The following is a 17,790-nucleotide window of genomic DNA, read 5'->3' as shown; positions in this document are numbered from 1 at the left end:
CACATTTCTTAAGGAATTTCGTCTGGCATAGGTGGAAAATGTCGTTTGGGTCTATGGGCGTCGAATAGCACTTGCCTGAAGTCGTGGGTTTATCATGATAAAAAGAAGATATTTTTAGAGCTTAATTTTTGGCTGGCAGCTCTCAATTCTGAAAACATGTCGTCTGGCAAAGTGTATTTCATTCATTAGGATCTGTGGGCGTCGAGTAAAGCTTATTTAGCCTTATGACGACAAAAAGTGACCATGTTGAGCTTTTCAATTTGTCTGGCATCGGAAAATTCTGAACATTTTACACCGTAAATATGCCGAATTTAATGATTATAGTGAGAAGAGACAGTCGAGATCTTGGGATGGGTGTTATACGACTCAAAATTCAAACTATATCTGCATTACGGGAATTAAAATAACTATTTCATGCTTGCTATGGGAACTGAATAATGCAGGGGCCACTGAAAAAGCTGTGTCCAAAGAGGGGTCCGGAGCATGTTAATGTGTTTTTCGGTAGAGGTTAGCACCCTGATGAAGAAAAGTTAAGGTGCCAAGCTGGGTTCCTGGGCAATAACTTTTGGCGGCGGCTCAAAGTCCAAAAACCGTGTAATAATTAAATTTTCTAGAGAGAAAGGTGGTAAAATAAAGAAACGAGCTTAAAATCAAAGGATTTTGTATGAAAATACGATTTTCCTACACAGTAAATTTTTTTTGGACCACCCTGTACCTTCCAAAAGCAATTCTTCGTTAGTGTTCAGATAATCAAGGTCTACGTTACCCAGTTAAAATATATGCAAAAAAAGCTTAAAAGACGAACAAAATAACCTAAAGTGACTGATTTTCGTCGCTACACAGGTATTTCAACTTTAAATTTTTTTTCGGCCCACCCTGTATTTTCCACAAACTTTTTGTATTCGGCAATGTTGTTCAGCATTCAAAACTCTATGTTTCTCCCGAAGAAACCAACTTTTTATCTTTTCAGGTTCTCTTGATATTCAACGAAAAGTGTGAAAAAACACGGTTTTTGGACTTTGAGCCGCCGCCAAAAGTTATTGCCCAGGAACCCAGCCTGGTACCTTAATTTTTCTTCATCAGGGTGCAGACCTCTACCGAAAAACACTTTAACATGCTCCGGACCCCTCTTTGGACACAGCTTTTTCAGTGGCCCCTAGACTAGAAAGTAAATTGACTTTTACTTTCGGTTTTCAATACAAGCATGAAAACTTGATACGTGACGCGATAGTGAACGGTCTTTGTGACGTTAATAACTATTTAAGTTTTAAAGGGCTTTTTCGGGTCAGTCCGACCCTGTTGCTTGACTTCAGCTACATATATGGCAAAATTTCATAAAACCTCAAGTCACTTTTCCAATTTTCCTAGTTATCTTACTCGACATTACCCGGATGATCTAACCATATTATAATCTGATGTTACTATTTTTCATGTATATTTTTTACCATATTGTCGTATACGACCTCATGTCTACAATGATTTTATTTAACTTTATAAAAAGGATAAAATATCACATGAAATGGGAATATTAAATAAAATGAGAAAATTGCGTAATATTCGATATCAAAAGGAAATCTTTTCCGAGGCTGTATTAATAATTCATTCATCACTTTCTTTTCACTTGTGAACATGAATCTGATGGCTGTTACCATTGAAGAAATAGAGATTATGATAATGGAAAATTGTTAAATTCTTTGGCGGTTATTAAGCAGAAGTAAAGGTTCGATATAAAATTCTATATCACAAGTGAAGCAGGTGTCGTAATAAAAATATTTAGTCGTTGAAGGTTGAATTCAACAAAATGTACTTGGTGTTTGAACAGTACGATAAGCTAAAAAATAATAATATGAAAATGTAAATAAAACGAGTTATTGCGTTCTTCACTCAGGTGTGTTTTCTTCATGCGCATTTTGTGCAAAGTCTTTATAAAATTTCATTACGAGAAAGAAAAAAATAATTAAAAAATGTGTTACTATGCAACGTAGAAATTTGCAACAGCGAAAACATAGAGGTAAACTACCTAGAGGAATTATGACATTGAAAAATTGTATCACACACACGACACACCACTAACACGAAAACGTCAACCTTGCTTTGCTTTTGACGTTATGAGTCCCTTTACTTTTGACATTCAGAGTCCCTTTTTACTATTTGTACACGAGGCTATCACACACACATTTAAATATATGATTTTTCATTTTAATTTGTCAGTTTGTTCTATTGACAGGGCGCGATGATTAATATTGTTGTTAATTTTTTGTGAATCCCTACGAGATGGTTAACTTTTGCATGCTCACAAACTCACTTGTGCACTTTTGAGAAACTTGCTTCGGTAACTGTTTTCCGGCAAGTGTAGGCGTATAACTCGCCTGTGGATCCGATATACGAATATGGTCTGGAGAGGAGGAAATCAAGGTTCTGAAACAACAGGTTAAGACAACTCTGAGTGGATCACGAAGGTGGTGACACACAAATTGCGTCAACGGCTATGAAGTTTATATTAAAAAGGCAACTTAACAAAACCAAATCCCGAATTTTCCTGAAAAACATTTTCTTTAAGTTGATTTCTCACACTATCTGTAGTGAGTGCGTAGTGAGAAAATACACTTACCTCAATTTAGTTACCAATATTTCCACGTGTTTGATTGTTTTTTTTAAGTTCCCTCGCTACGCTCTGGTCACAATCAACACATTCGAAATGTAATTTCCCGCTTTTCTTCCCTAGGTTAACAACAAAACTCGAAATATATAGCAATAATTTGTAGCCTCCAAATTAAGGGTATTTAGCCATGAAATTCGAACCACACATAGTTTAGCAAGCCTTTAAGATTTTTCGTCTGGTGCTGATTACATCTGCGACTTTAGTAAGACTTCAGATAATAGTACATAGAATTAATTGTGAATGGGCATTCATGTCATTCTTCTGTGTACGGTTCGTTGAGGGCACCAAACACCTCAACTACCCATATTATAAAGCTAGGGGATGCTTAGGAATGTTACTTTCATGCTAGATATTGAGGAAATCCTATACAGAATCTGCTCTCACTGGTTTTCTTGATGGAAGGCAAGTACGGTACCAGTGAGCCAACCCGTTCCTAAGAAAATAAGGAAATATAGTGAAACAAAAATAAAAGCCTTCAAAACAACGTAGTAGTTATTATCAGATTATTTGCGAAAATGATGTATAATTCAACTTGTAAATCGTAACTCGTAACTTATAAGTAAGTTTCGAAATAAGTACAGATGTTATAATTCTCTACTTACAGTGTATTAATTTCTAGAAATCCCACATGGCTGAAGTGAAGGGAGCCTAATGAAATTCCAGTCACTAGACGACAAAACTCGTGTAAAATAGCTGTCAACAATTCAGAAATATTAAAAATATGATGTATTGTGTATATACATTGAATTAATTGGATCCAGTCAATGATATTTTGGTGGAAATTTGAATTTGCCATGGTATGGTAACATCGATGACTTTTAAAACGTTTAAAACTCTTAAAAAAATGTCAAATGTGTTTTTTTATGAACCAACTCCATATCGTAAAATTTAAAAATTCCAAGAACCTTCCACCCATTTCATCTCCGTTTACGAAAGCCACGCATCTTTTCCATTGTTCAAACACATCTACCCCTTTGACTTACATTTTTGTGTCACTTTCGGCCCTTGCGCTTCCATTTTTCAACTTTCGTCCCCAGTAGGCAGCATATAATAGTTATTTGTGTATCTGTTTTGGACGATCGTTTTTAGGCAATTTCGCGAATTGTAGCCCAAACGAAGTGAGGGCTACATGCGAAAGTGCCTAAAATCAATCGTCCAAAACAGATACTCAAAAAATTGTTCATGTAAGAACGGTCGTACATTTTTCAAAGAAATTGAAACCCATGGCACCGGCTGTCAAAAAAATGTAGTTATGTCATGATGTATGAAATATGTAAAAAATAATTCATTTTCGACTGATTCAAGCCAAACCAAGTGTAATTCTTTTTTTCTCCATGTCAAACTGACAGTAACGAAATTTTTTCACCAATGGGATCTTTTGACATTTTTTGTATTTATATTAAGAATGTTATTGTAAACAAAAAATTGTTCTACACTATTGCCGAATTTTCAAGTTTTATACTTTTAATTTATATTTCAATTACGACTACGACCCAAATTCAACCTAAAAGCAAACCTTTTTCGTGAGAGAATTAAGAAAAAATGGCATGAGAAGAATAGAGAGGCATATAATGGACATATGTTTGACTGATCTTTGAAAATCAGAAAACAATGTAAATGTTTATAATTTTACGATGGTGTAGAATAATTTTTTGCTTATAATAATGTTATGTTGTCTATCGTAATTATTGAAACTTCAGTCCCCCATTGGACCAATACTCTCTCTAACAACCAAACTCTCAGTGTTCTATGTCAAATTCACACCTTATTTCTTTGTATTATACAAACACCAATTTACATTTTGACTGACTGACACTGTAATGTACATGTAAATTCCAAATGCTACTTGATTCTTTCACCACCTTATAATAAAAGTATTTTGTTTGCTAGAGAGAGTATTGATTAGCCCCAAAATTGGAAATGTCATCGTATGAAATTTAAAAAAAAAATCGAAATAGTGTCAAATTCATCTGGCATGGTGTTTATCTGGTCCGGAAGGCTAAAATATTGGATCCGTATTTGTTTTTAGAATTTAAAAAAATAGTTTAGATCTGGGGAGCGAAGCATTTGTTCAAATGTATGAATGCGTTGGTTAGAAGAGTAAAAAAGATATACACCATCATTCTTCTCTCTTCTAACCAACGTATCGTACATTTGAACAAATGCTTCGCTTCCCAGATATAAACTATTTTTTTAAATTCTAAAAAAAAATACGGGTCCAATATTTTAGGCTTTTTTTTCGGACCAGATAAACACCATGCCAGATGAATTTGAGACTATTTCTCTAAAATGAACAGGCTTCAAGCATCCCATATGTAGACATCTATGTTAATCTATATACAGCTATATTTAGCTATATATAGCTAGTTTGAGCTATATAATAGCATATTTATCTATAATGTCATCATTTATAGTAAAATATAGGTCATTAAATTTGACTTCGTACGGGGCTGTCGACATTGCCTCCGGCAATTTCCTTGTACATGATAACAAGGCAAAGAATGGGTAATGTGCTTTTAGAGCTCATGGCTTTTGAGCAGAGAAGAGAATAGCTCCTTTGAATTGTTAACACGTTACTGGTTATTGTGACTTGTCAACTTTAGGCACACCGAAAAGTGCTAAAGGAGTCAGAGAATACCTCCTAATAAATTTCTAAAAATCAAAAATTTGACTTATGATTTTTAGAAATTTATTTGGAGGTATTCCTTGACTCCTTTAGCACTTTCCGGCGTGCCTAAAGTGCCTGTTCGAGCATTATACCCTACGTGTTAATCAACATACTGGAGCTATGCGGTTCTATGTTTTAGATTGGATTTTTTGTTAATAAAGAAATTTAAAAAAAAGAGAATGAAGTGAGAGAGATGATGCGTTTCACATTAAAGACTTTCGATCCGAAGGTGTTTCGTACGGGTCGGCGTTAGCTTATGTTTTTATTGGTATAGTGGTACGTCTATCATTTGCTGTTTCATTTTCACTGGAAAAATCGAAAGAAAGCGAGTTAATCCATACGCCATTCTTACATTTACATATTTATGATTCGTCATCTCTAGGCATAGACCAACATGGATCAATTAGACTTCAGCACCGAAACATCAAAGAAAACATTCATTAAAAATTCATTTGCACAAAAAATAATTTTTTAAATTTACGTCTTCATGACATTGAGCATTGCAAAAAGTGTCGATCCGCATGTGTAGAGTGCAAAAAATATATATTGTTTCAACAACTAAAGCTAAGGCTGCAATTATTTGATCAGATGGTCGAGACAACTAACATTTATTTTTTCGGGTACGCTTACGCATTTTCAAAGGCAAATACAAAAATTTAAATAAAAAATAATTATTTTCTTCAGTCAATGCAAACAAATATGTGGCCGAAATGCATTCAAGTTCTCGATATAAAAGGACCAACAAATTTTGGATCATTATCAGTTCGATTTGCAATCTGCATTGAATAGTACAATGAAGTTCTTTATTGCTGTCGTCGTAGTTGCATTCTTCGCTGTAAGTCACCGAAAAAATTGATGATTTGATCAACTTATCACTTAAATCTTCCATTTTGAATTCAGGCTGTCAGCGCTACCCCATGCGGCGGTCGATGTAATGGAGGCGGTGGTGGTAGCGGTGGTGGTGGCGGAGGACTTCTTGGTGGACTTCTTGGTGGATTTCTAGGAGGCGTTGGATGTGGTGGTGGAAGCGGTAGTGGAAGCGGTGGTGGAAGCGGTGGTGGAAGCGGAGGTGGACTTCTTGGAGGACTCCTTGGAGGAGTTCTAGGGGGTGATGGTGGACTCATCGGCACCGTGACTGGTGTTGTTGGCAATCTTGTTCCAACTCTTGTTGGAACACTTGGTTCAACTCTCAGCAGTCTTGACGTCACTGGACAACTCACTGTAGTTATTGATGTTCTTGTTGGCGCTGTTGGCAGCCTCACCGGTAGCTTGGGTGGTTTAACTGGAGCAGGAAACGGTAGTAGCTGCGGAAACGGTTCATTCGACTTCCTTGGAGAAATCTACTATCAACTCGATGTCGTCCTTCAGCTTCTCCTAACCTTTACATCTATCGAAACCTTCGATCTTGATGCAATCATCGCTGGTCTCAATAATGTTTTCTCTCTATTGTCAGCTGCTTTCGGTGAAGAAGTCATCAACATTTTCATTCAAATCGTAGGACAATTACAAGGCCAGATTGAAACTCTCTTTAATGCTGTCTCTAACCAAGCATTCCAAGTAATTGGACAAATCACCGCTCAAATCAGTGCCACCTTTACTGTTATCGTCGATTTGGTTGCTACTGTCTCTCAAACTGCATCTAATGCTGCTGCAGGTGCCACCGACGCTGCATCCAACGCTCTCAATTCTGCAGTTGCTGGACTTACGGGTGCCTTTACCGTGCTTACTACTGTCCTCGAAACCGCTACAGTTGCTATTCAAGGAGCCGTTAATCAAGCCATTCAAATTGTTGGTCAGCTTACAGCTCAAATTGAAGGTTTAGTCAAACTCGCCCAGCACGCCCTTGGACAACTTACTGCAGCTCTCGAAGGTGTAATCCAACAAGCGACACAGGTCCTTGGTCAAATTACCTCTACCGTCCAAGGATTTATTCAACAAGGTGTCACTGTCGTGGCTAGTGTTACTGTCCAATTTCAAGCTACCATTTCTGGTGCTGTTGAAGTTATTTCAGGACTTGTTGGTCAAGTCAGCGGTACCCTTAGTGGTCTGACTGGACTCTTGAGCAGTGACATCGTTGGAGAAATTTGCGGACAGATTCTCGGTTCCTTGGACATCGTTGGATCTTTATTCGCTCAATTCTCCGTTGTATTCACCCAAGTTACATCTGTCGTCTCTGGTCTTTCTGGTCTCGCTGGTGGACTCGGTTCAATCGGTGGAGCAGTCGGTGGAGCAACTGGTGGAGCAACTGGTGGAGCTACTGGTGGTTCAGGTGGCCCATGCCCATGCAGCGGTTAATTGACTATTCTTTGATGGTAAAATTTCAATGGGAATATGGCATGACTTTGGAACGTTTAGTTTGTAAGCGCATTTAAAAAAACGTAAAAAAAAATAAATAAAAAGCAACAATTTTGTCAATGTAAAATTTGTCTTTTATTCAATCCTTTGTCATCTGACATTTGTGGCAGAATTTTTTTTAGTAAGCTCCACCTTATTGGCGGGTCCGTTCCGTACTGATGAAGTTAGTTATAGTTAGTTCATTTATTGACGTTATACGCATAAGGCATTTTAAATAACATATAAACCCGTAGTATAAAGTAAAATATAAAGTTATCAAACGATGTCGATCCAATCTCTTATTTTAACTTTAAAACACCAATCTCTAAATTAAGACTATAAAATACACAAGCCCAAAAGCGCTTCATTGAGTTAAAAACTAGTGTAATAATTTTTTTTTTAACGTTTAAATTTTTTTTATTGTCGGAGAAAGCGTCCTCTCCCGCACTAAAACTCCGAAAAAAATATAATTAAATATTACAATTAAGTTTCATTACAAAACATTTCATTTAAATAATTAAAATAAATCTAAAAAAAAAAAAACTAAGTAAAAGTAACGAGTATTGATTGAATAAAAGTTCTTCATTGAATTTAATATCTTGTGCTCGAGTTAATTACCGAAAAACATGAAAAAGAAAACAAAATGATTAGTATGTTTCCAGACAAAACAAAAAGAAATTATAGCTAGAGCAAATAAAAATCATCAACTCTCTTTTCAAAAGTTCCTAATATACAAGCCGCATTGCGTCTCTGTATTGATATGGAAACCTTCTGAAGCAAGTAATCTAGACTTCTTCTCTCCCGAAGCCTTCTTCATCATCTTTCCTAAACTTACGAGAAAAGCTTTTGTCTCTTGACCACAACTACCTAAACTTTCGAATGCTATTGGCTTAAACAAGTGATTCTCTTTCAGACTGACGTAATGATTATGTTTCCTACGCTCTGCCTGATCAGCCACAGCTCCAGCTTTAGTTGTCGAAATAGATAAGTAAGACTGAGCTAAAGTATCTCGAACGGTCACGTCCCATATCAGTGATTTTCCTCTACTCCATGGTATTAACGTCATTCCGTCTGGCCTTTTTCCATCGTCTCTCGAAATTCCTGGCGGTTGCAAAACATTAGGGATACCGGCTGAAGAAAAAGCATGTGAGAATATATTGTTGATATCATCGTGTCCCGGAACCCATCCCTTACTATTCTTACAAGACAGCCCATGACGACCATATTCGTCGACTAGTTTCCCACAAACACAACGGTGTTCTTCACATATTTTGCAGCCCAACCTAAGTGCTACGGCTATTCTTGCCGCATTATTGTCTAAAAGCAGCCCCAGATTACTTGAAGGTACTACTTGCAACCACTTTGAAGATTCTTTTGTTGATGATGCAAGCAACCTAGCACGATCCACTGGAGAACTGGAAGCCAATAACCCGTCAAAAACCTTTCGCACACCTATTAAGTCCCATTTCTTTTGAATACTCTTATCTTTTTCACCTAACAAAGAGTATTCCGAAGGAAGACTTCGTAAGATCGACAAAACGTTATCGTTCAACACTTTCAAACCAAACCTGCTTAGGATCTCATCCGACAATTTCGAAGACTGATGGATAGACGACAAGTATGCAGGATAGGCCAACTCTGAGGATTTCCTAATTCCAAGACCACCGAAAGAAAGAGGGAGAGATGCCTGATTCCAGGAAACATCTCCGAGTTTCGTGTTCGTAATAACTTCAAGAGTAGCGCGAAACGATTCGTCTACTCTGTCTAATACCTCTGGTACTAAGAATGACTTGCATGTACGCAACAGATAATTGAACCTAGGAGCTGAAAGAGAACTCTTAAAAATACACAGAGCAGGATGAACGTCCAAAAGCTGTAAACGCTTGGACAACAGCTCGACGCTTTCAACCTTAGTCGAAAACATACCATAATGACGCCTTCCTCGAAAATAGGAGTACCAAGCAATTCGAAATTAGTTTTGTCAACTTTACGGGTTGTCACACAAAACATATTTGTGTTTATCCAGGGTACCTTTTACCTCATTGACCATATCATTCAACGGATCATTCAAACATTCAACACATTGCCCTTCGTTAATCGTTTTCAGAGCAATTCTATCATAGTCATCTCTCTCCATTACTACAATATTATTGCTTTTATCAGCTTTGGCATAAACCACACCTTTCTCTCTCAAAGATTTTACTGCATCATACAATCTCTCGACGCTTTCTCTTGGTTTGTTAGATTTTGGTGCCATTTTATTTTTAATCACTGACATCTACACACATGTTTTCAACCGGTGACTTTCTTGGGGGTAAAACGAGTTTCAAACCTCTGTTGAGCAATGCCATTTCGTTAGTAATACAGAAAATATCTACATTGTATGTACTGATTTAAACAAATTGATCTAAAATTCATAAACCCTAGAGCCCTATTTTCAATATTTTCGGGAGACGAGATTTTATAAACTTACGTTTATTTTACAAGATATTTTCTCCCCTTGTGAATTTTTTCTTTAAATTCACCTAAAACTTAAGTTTCAATTATCGAGAGATATTTAGAGAATGGTGAAACAAAATATGTTTATGTTGAAAAGAAATTACGTGTGTTTTGTTTTAAATATCGGTAATGAATAAACAAAATTGTAAAGTTATCGCACCCTTATCGATTCACGTAATGTATCATTTTGAATTAATAGTTATTAATAGTTAATAAAAAGTTGAAAAGTAGAGTTTTCGTGTGAATTTTGTTGATCCGATGTCAATAAACACATGAAAACGAGACTTCGCCTTCGGCTTAGCATACAAACTCCACACACTTCAAAACAACGATTTTCCGCACAAGTATGTAATCTACTATTACATGATTTTGAAACCTAAATCAAATTTCTTGTTTCCCTAGGTGTGTAATAAGCCACTTTTGACCCTAGGGAAAACAAAAGCATGTAAATTAAATTGTGGTCGCACAACAAATTATGTTAATGAACTGTGAGGCAGTTTTTGGCGCATATTGAAGAGTTCTGTATTTTAGCAAACAACGGAATCTCATATTTAGGATTCCATATACTATACATGTCGTAATTCTCTTCTCCACGTCTAGAAGGTTCCGTTTCAAGTGGCTTCGGTGGCAAAGGTCGGTTTTCAAAATTCCGTGTGTGTCATAATTTTTAGCCCCGTACGAAGTACTGGGGGCTTATAAGATTAATATGCCGTTTGTAACACGTCGAATTGGAAGCAGACAGTAAGGGCAAAGCATTTGGTTATGTTCATAGATGACGAATCCGCAATAAAAAAAATGTCCGTCCGTCCGTCCGTGACCCCGCTAGCTAGAGTAAATCACAACCTTTTTTCAAAATTCTTTTTTTCCCCGATTGGTATCGACAAAAGTAAGGTCAAGTTCGAAAATGGGCATGGTAGTGTCGGCCCTTCCAGAGCTAGGGCCCTATAGGTGTTTTTCAGTCTTTCGACGATATCTACCGAAATACGCACGCAATAGCTGCTTGTGATATATCAAATGAAAGGTATTGACGAGTAGAACAAAGTTGCTGAACATTGTTTTTGGGTAAGATGCAACGTGGGCTTGTTGGGAGGGCTCAAAGGTCGTTACTCGGCCCTAAGTGTTTTTTGCACATAAATCGAGTAAATCTCATCCGATTTTGCTAGTTTTAGTTTTTTATGGAAGGTAATTGAATACCGAAAAGAACGTGGCGAAAAAAGTTTCAAATTTGGGCCCTTGGACTAAGGCCGCTACTCGGCCCTAAGTGTTTTTTGCACATAAATCGAGTAAATCTCATCCGATTTTGCTAGTTTTTGTTTCATTTGAGAGATAATTGAATGACGAATAGAATGATGGCAAAAAAAGTTTCAAATTTGGGCCCTTGGACTAAGGCCGCTACTCGGCCCTAAGTGTTTTTTGCACATAAATCGAGTAAATCTCATCCGATTTTGCTAGATTTAGTTTTTTATGGAGTCTAATTGAATACCGAAAAGAACGTGGCGAAAAAAGTTTCAAATTTGGGCCCTTGGACTAAGGCCGCTACTCGGCCCTAAGTGTTTTTTGCACATAAATCGAGTAAATCTCATCCGATTTTGCTAGTTTTTGTTTCATTTGAGAGATAATTGAATGACGAATAGAATGATGGCAAAAAAAGTTTCAAATTTGGGCCCTTGGACTAAGGCCGCTACTCGGCCCTAAGTGTTTTTTGCACATAAATCGAGTAAATCTCATCCGATTTTGCTAGATTTAGTTTTTTATGGAGTCTAATTGAATACCGAAAAGAACGTGGCGAAAAAAGTTTAAAATTTGGGCCCTTGGACTAAGGCCGCTACTCGGCGCTAAGTGCTTTTTGCACAAAAATTGAGTAATCTCAACCGATTTTGCTAGTTTTTGTTTCATTTGAGAGGTAATTGAATACCCAATGGAAAGTTGGCAAAAAATTTTGGGTTTCTAAAATAATATCGTAAATTGTTGGTTTTATTTGAGAGGTACTTCGTACGGGCTTTCGTAATTGCACTATGCGCAATTTTAAAAATGAACACTTTCAGTAAATTTGACCATGCCCAACTTGACTTGCATTTTGGTAACAGACGCATTAGAGGGTTGTAGACGTATTAGGGTTGCGGGCGTATTACGGCTACGGACGTAATAAGGTTACGGACGAAATAGGATTACGGGTCGTACGGGGCTAAGTCGCAGCAAACGCTCCGACTGTTCTGATGCCTTGTTTTAATATTGAAACATGAGGACAGTCGATGCAACCAACGCATCCAGGAAAGTTGTATTTTTGTGAAAAGTGCAAACGAGTTTCGTTTAGTTCGTCGCAACTTTCTGGAAATGTAACCTAATCTTTGAATACACCTGACAGATCAATTGCATCCATTACTTCGTGAGGGCTTTTGCTGATAGATGACTGCCTCTGACTCATTGCACAGTGTATGCTATTGGCAATGTCTCATTGATGGCAAAAAATCTTAACGACGCTCAAATGTATGAAATGAAAGGCATAGGCATTTTACAGTTTTCCAATTACTTTGTCGGTCGTATGCAACGCCCAAGAAATTTTCCTTTCGCGCATGTTCAGATCAATTCTTTGACCCAAATCCTCGACTTGTCCAATCGAAAACCCGATCATGAAACACAGATCCGATGTTAAATTGAAATGTGAAAGTTTTCATTTAAGTTAAGTTAGTTATTCCATTGAAGGGAATTTTAATTACCATTTACGAATACGAATTTGAAGGATATCAAAAAATACAGATAATACGTAATTGAGCTACAATTTCGATGCAAAACAGAAATGTTCTAAGATTTTATGGTCGAAGCCTGGAATGAATTTGTGATCCGACAATTACGGATTGTATCGTTGATTTAAATGACGACTATAACCAAACCATTAAGATATTCCGCTTCCTCTACAGCTATTGCGTCAGGTGTTAAGGAATCTCGCGCCGCGTCATTCACAATAATTCATAAAGTGACATCTTCCTTATACAAAATGTGTCAAAATGTGAATAATTGTGAATGAAGCGGCGCGAGATTCCTAGCAACCATTGCGTCATGCTGTCATGCATGAACATATCTATTGACGAAATCTTTTTTAATCGGTGAATCTACACTAATTCATTTAAATCCATTTACAAATAAGAAAATACTTTAAGAGGATTCTTCACTTGGTAAATTTGTAGCCTACATTTGGGCTCAAAAATGTTATATTTTACATGATAATTTTGCACTGGCATCCTTTTTGGAAAAAGTAAAACCATCGTTCGGTGTCAAAATGTTTTAGTTTTGAATAAAAAATAGAAATCAGACAAAAACACTCAAAGAGTAAAAGTGACGCAAGTCCCTGGGCATACTTCCAAACCAACTGATATCGCTGTAGGTGACGCATTCTGCGCTTGTACGCAAAAATTGTCAAAGCAAAAATTAGGCCAAAAAAATTGTGGCGTGAGTTCAATGTAGCAAAGGCATTGACGTTATTTCAACAAAATAAAATTACAAAACTGAAAGTGTCTGCCCTTTTTGCTCTACAAATAATTTCAATGTTCGTAATGAATACTTTGCTTATATTAGACACAATTCACTTCACTTCACTGCAAAATTTTTAGTCTAAATAACGAAATTATTGCTCAAAAATTATGCATTATCATAAAACGAAAAACAATTCAATGGCAACGTGCCACCAATTGTTGCTATCGTTGTGCTTATAAAGCTACTTCAGCAGTTTTTTCTAAATATTCAGCGCGATTGATTTTCGTGTATCTAAGTGTTTTTTAGCTAAAATATCAGTAAAAATGTGAATACAAAATATTGCAAAACACATAAATTTACACATTTGCAAAGGTTTCTCCAAGTGGAATAAGTTATCATCCATAAACCAATTTTTCCCTTAAAAGTAACACATTTTTGCATGCTTTAATGGTTTTACTTTTTCAAAAAAATATTTGGTTTAGAGAAATGATCAAAAAACGAATATTTTTGCGTACAAATGTAGGCTAGAAAATTGCAAAGGGGTGAGCGCCCTTAAGTCATCGTTTTCAGTTTTTAAAATAATAAGGCGACCACGGTCCAAAATCGCTCATCACTTTAAGCTTCACCTTCGATCGAAAAATCTCAATGTTATTGCACTGTTGCAGCTCAGAATTAATCGCTGATTGACTGTCGGAGAGAAGGATGAAGTTGCGAACCATAGACTGGACTCATTCTTCTCGACGATCGTTGATAAACGGTACGGTTGAGTATAATGTCAAAACTATGCTTTGTCATCATTTTAATCATTTTGGAGATGCGTATCTCGATCAACAACAGCTAGCTGTCCGAGCGCAAGTATGCTGGTGCTGTAGAGATAGGTCGTGGAGGTTCTCTTGTGCAGTCGAAATAGAGCCTTGATGCAACCGTTCTGGAGAGTTTGTAGTTCATTGAGTTTAGTATTGTTGCCCGAGCGAAAAAATATGCAAGAAAAAGTATTAAAACGTATATGAGAATTTCCTTACACGTACTGCAGTGTATACATACCCTTTTTTCGACTTAAGCCCATACAAAATACGTATATGGAAGTATATGAAATTTCAGTATATCACCATATACGTTTTTATACGTGATCAGTATACCAGCATATACGTTTATATCCGTAATCAGTATATCTCCATACACTTTCTAATACGTAATTTCTTCTAATCATTTCTTTTGTAATAAAATTCTGATTTAATTTTATTTAATTTTTGAAGAAATGAAATACGTTTCAAGGAAATGGGTGTTCGTGTATAGTCCTGATTCAGCGTTTAATACATCAAATATATCGTTAGTTGCCTAGCCTGAAAGATCTTACCTCATCAAGGGTTCCTCTTTAATAAACCAACGCAACACGCTTCAAGTCAATCCAAAATGGCGACTAAATCATCGGAAATTATGAAACAAATTCTACTTTTCAGTGTCATATTATTTGCTAATTCCTAAGACCTAACAAGATACAGAAGATATCCTAGCGATAAACAATACACAGACACCTAACGAGAAATGAACCGACACCGAGACCTAACTAGAGAAATCAACAATAATATGAAAGCGATAAGTAGAATTTGTTTCATGAATTTCCTGATGATTCAATTTAAAATGTTAAGGTGAATATTGCTCTTACCTCGTAAAATTCATGTGACAGATATGTTGCCCCGACAAAAGCTCATCATAGACTGATTGTTACATTAGTAAGTACACAAACGTATTTGATTAAATACTGGTCACAGTATAAAACCGTATATGTTTAAATACTGATAGCAGTATACAAACGTATATATCATATTAGGCCTGTTCATTTTATAGAAATAGTCTCAAATTCATCTGGCATGGTGTCTATCTGGTCCGGAAGGCTAAAATATTGGACCCGTATTTTTTTTTAGAATTTTAAAAAATAGTTTAGATCTGGGGAGCGAAGCATTTGTTCAAATGTACGAATGCGTTGGTTAGAAGAGTAAAAAAGATATACACCATCATTCTCCTCTCTTCTAACCAATGCTTTCGTACATTTGAACAAATGCTTCGTTCCCCAGATCTAAACTATTTTTTAAAATTCTAAAAAAAATACGGGTCCAATATTTTAGCCTTCCGGACCAGATAGACACCATGCCAGATGAATTTGAGACTATTTCTCTAAAATGAACAGGCCTAATATCATATGCTGAATGCTAACAGGTGAATTTTTTTTTTGAATCGGACACACCATTTTTGTTTCCCGACGTTTATGGTGCTATCGATAGGGAATTTCAAGGTGATCATTTCGTAGAAGAAGTTTTTTTTTAGAACGACCTCTCCAGCTTGGGGCGACTCTAAGAAAATTTGAATATTTCAAAATCATGACCTTTTCAAAACATTGTACCCCGGAATTGACCGACTCGGTCGGTTTTGATTTACTGGTAGTTTGTAGAGAATTGACGGACGTTTCGTTTAAAAATATCATCGGTTCGAAAGGTTGTAGCTGTGAGTCAGGGTGAGGCATCAAAGTCCAAATTTAATGTTTTGTTAATGAGCTGTTAATGATTTTTCATTTTATTGGCTTAAAATGAAGGCTAGCACATCCCATTTAACATATCAGAAAATTGGGAGGGGGTTTTTCAATTTTTTCTACAAATCTTAAAAAATTTTTTTTTTGGTGCCAATATTCCTGAGATTTTTTTGAGGAAATGTATGGAAAGTTTGACTAAAAAATAAATTAATTGCTATGTATTTATTTATTTATTTATTTAGATCAAACGAACAGGCATGACGCCCAATTATACATCGATCGGAATATAATAATAATAATAATTCAATTAACAAGCAGTAAAGAGAAAAGAGAAAGCAAAAAAAACTTATCAAAGTCACACTTCACTCATCAAAACTGATACATACTCTTCACAAGCCTTTTGTACTGATTAAGCGTTAAACTGAAAACATCATTGGACTTAAAATAAATGTTATGGTGATTCTGTAAACGGTAGATTGGCGAGTTGAGTTGTACATTGGATGAAGGTGTTGATAGGTGAAAGAGAATGTGGACATTTTGTCGAGTAAACCGTTGGGGTTGATGAATTGAGATTCGTGACGACAGGTTGGTAACAATCTTATTATGAATTAGCTTGTACAGAACCAACTCATCCATTTCTAGTCTCCTGGTCTCAAGGGTTTTCATTTTGAGTCGTTTAAGCCTAGCCGGATAGTCTGGTTTGGCCCAGTTGAACCTGTAGTGGAGCATCCGCGTAAATTTCCGTTGTACCTTTTCCAATTGTTCCTTGTACTTGTCATAGTGCGGATTCCACACAGCACAACAATATTCCAGTCTACTGCGGACGTAAGTGTTGTAAAGTTTAATCAGGCTCTCCGGCCGCTTGAAATGCTGGGTTGATCGAAATATGAAGCCAATCATCTGATAGGATTTCTTTGTGATTTCCGAGAAATGTTCGCTGAAATTGTGCTTTCTGTTGAATGTGACACCCAGGTCATTTTTAAACGACATCTTTTCAACAGCCTTATCTTCGACGTGATAATGATACTCTATCGGCTGAGGTTTGTACATTATAGACATCATAGAACACTTTTCCGGATTCAGTTTCAGTTCATTATTAATGCACCATTTTGATAAGGATGAGATGTCTGATTGCAGGTTGAAACTGTCTGCTGAGCTTTCGATCTTGCGAAAAATTTTGTTGTCATCAGCGAATAGCAAGCAGGACGAAGTAAAGACATCAGGTAGGTCGTTAATGAATAGTAGAAACAGTAGTGGTCCCAGAATTGATCCTTGGGGAACCCCGGAGGACTGTGTGATTCCGTTGGATTTGCTGTCACAACAACTACAACAACAACTACGTGGATGGTGCATCGAAACCGTATTCAACCCTGGACTGGATGACTGGATGTAAAGTGGATGTAGCTGAGCAATTTTGACAACAAAAAGTGGATGAAGCTAAGCAATGACATATTTTAGCATAAGAATTGATTTTGACAACAACAACCGCAAAATTCCATCGGATACGGACCTAGATGAAACTCAAAGTTTTCACGAACCTCCTCAATGCCGGTGATATAACACAAACCGAGTAGCTGTTGAGACTTCTGGACACAGTTGTCATCCGGTTAGAGGGCGGTACCGACGCAG

General features: G+C 36.6%; 1 protein-coding gene across 1 annotated transcript; it reads left to right on the top strand.

Moving 5' to 3' along the window:
* Positions 1–6,024: 6,024 nt before the first annotated feature.
* On the top strand, positions 6,025–7,752 carry LOC119066062 (keratin, type I cytoskeletal 9-like). The gene is made up of 2 exons (XM_037168288.1): positions 6,025–6,165; positions 6,231–7,752. Exons 1-2 carry the CDS (start codon positions 6,124–6,126, stop codon positions 7,623–7,625), a joined length of 1,437 nt encoding a protein of 478 aa, XP_037024183.1. The 5' UTR covers positions 6,025–6,123; the 3' UTR covers positions 7,626–7,752.
* The last annotated feature ends 10,038 nt before the right edge of the window (positions 7,753–17,790 follow it).

This window comes from Bradysia coprophila, chromosome IV (genome assembly GCF_014529535.1).
Source record: "Bradysia coprophila strain Holo2 chromosome IV, BU_Bcop_v1, whole genome shotgun sequence".
NCBI lineage: Eukaryota > Metazoa > Arthropoda > Insecta > Diptera > Sciaridae > Bradysia > Bradysia coprophila.
This window is presented reverse-complemented; position numbering and strand designations above follow the sequence as displayed.

What these genes read in the sequence shown, in the direction of transcription:
- LOC119066062 (XM_037168288.1), top strand. Translation starts at nt 6,124, where the DNA reads ATGAAGTTCTTTATTGCTGTCGTCGTAGTTGCATTCTTCGCT. An exon ending in TCGTAGTTGCATTCTTCGCT is followed by an intron (nt 6,166 to 6,230) that starts GTAAGTCACCGA and finishes TTTTGAATTCAG; the next exon opens with GCTGTCAGCGCTACCCCATG.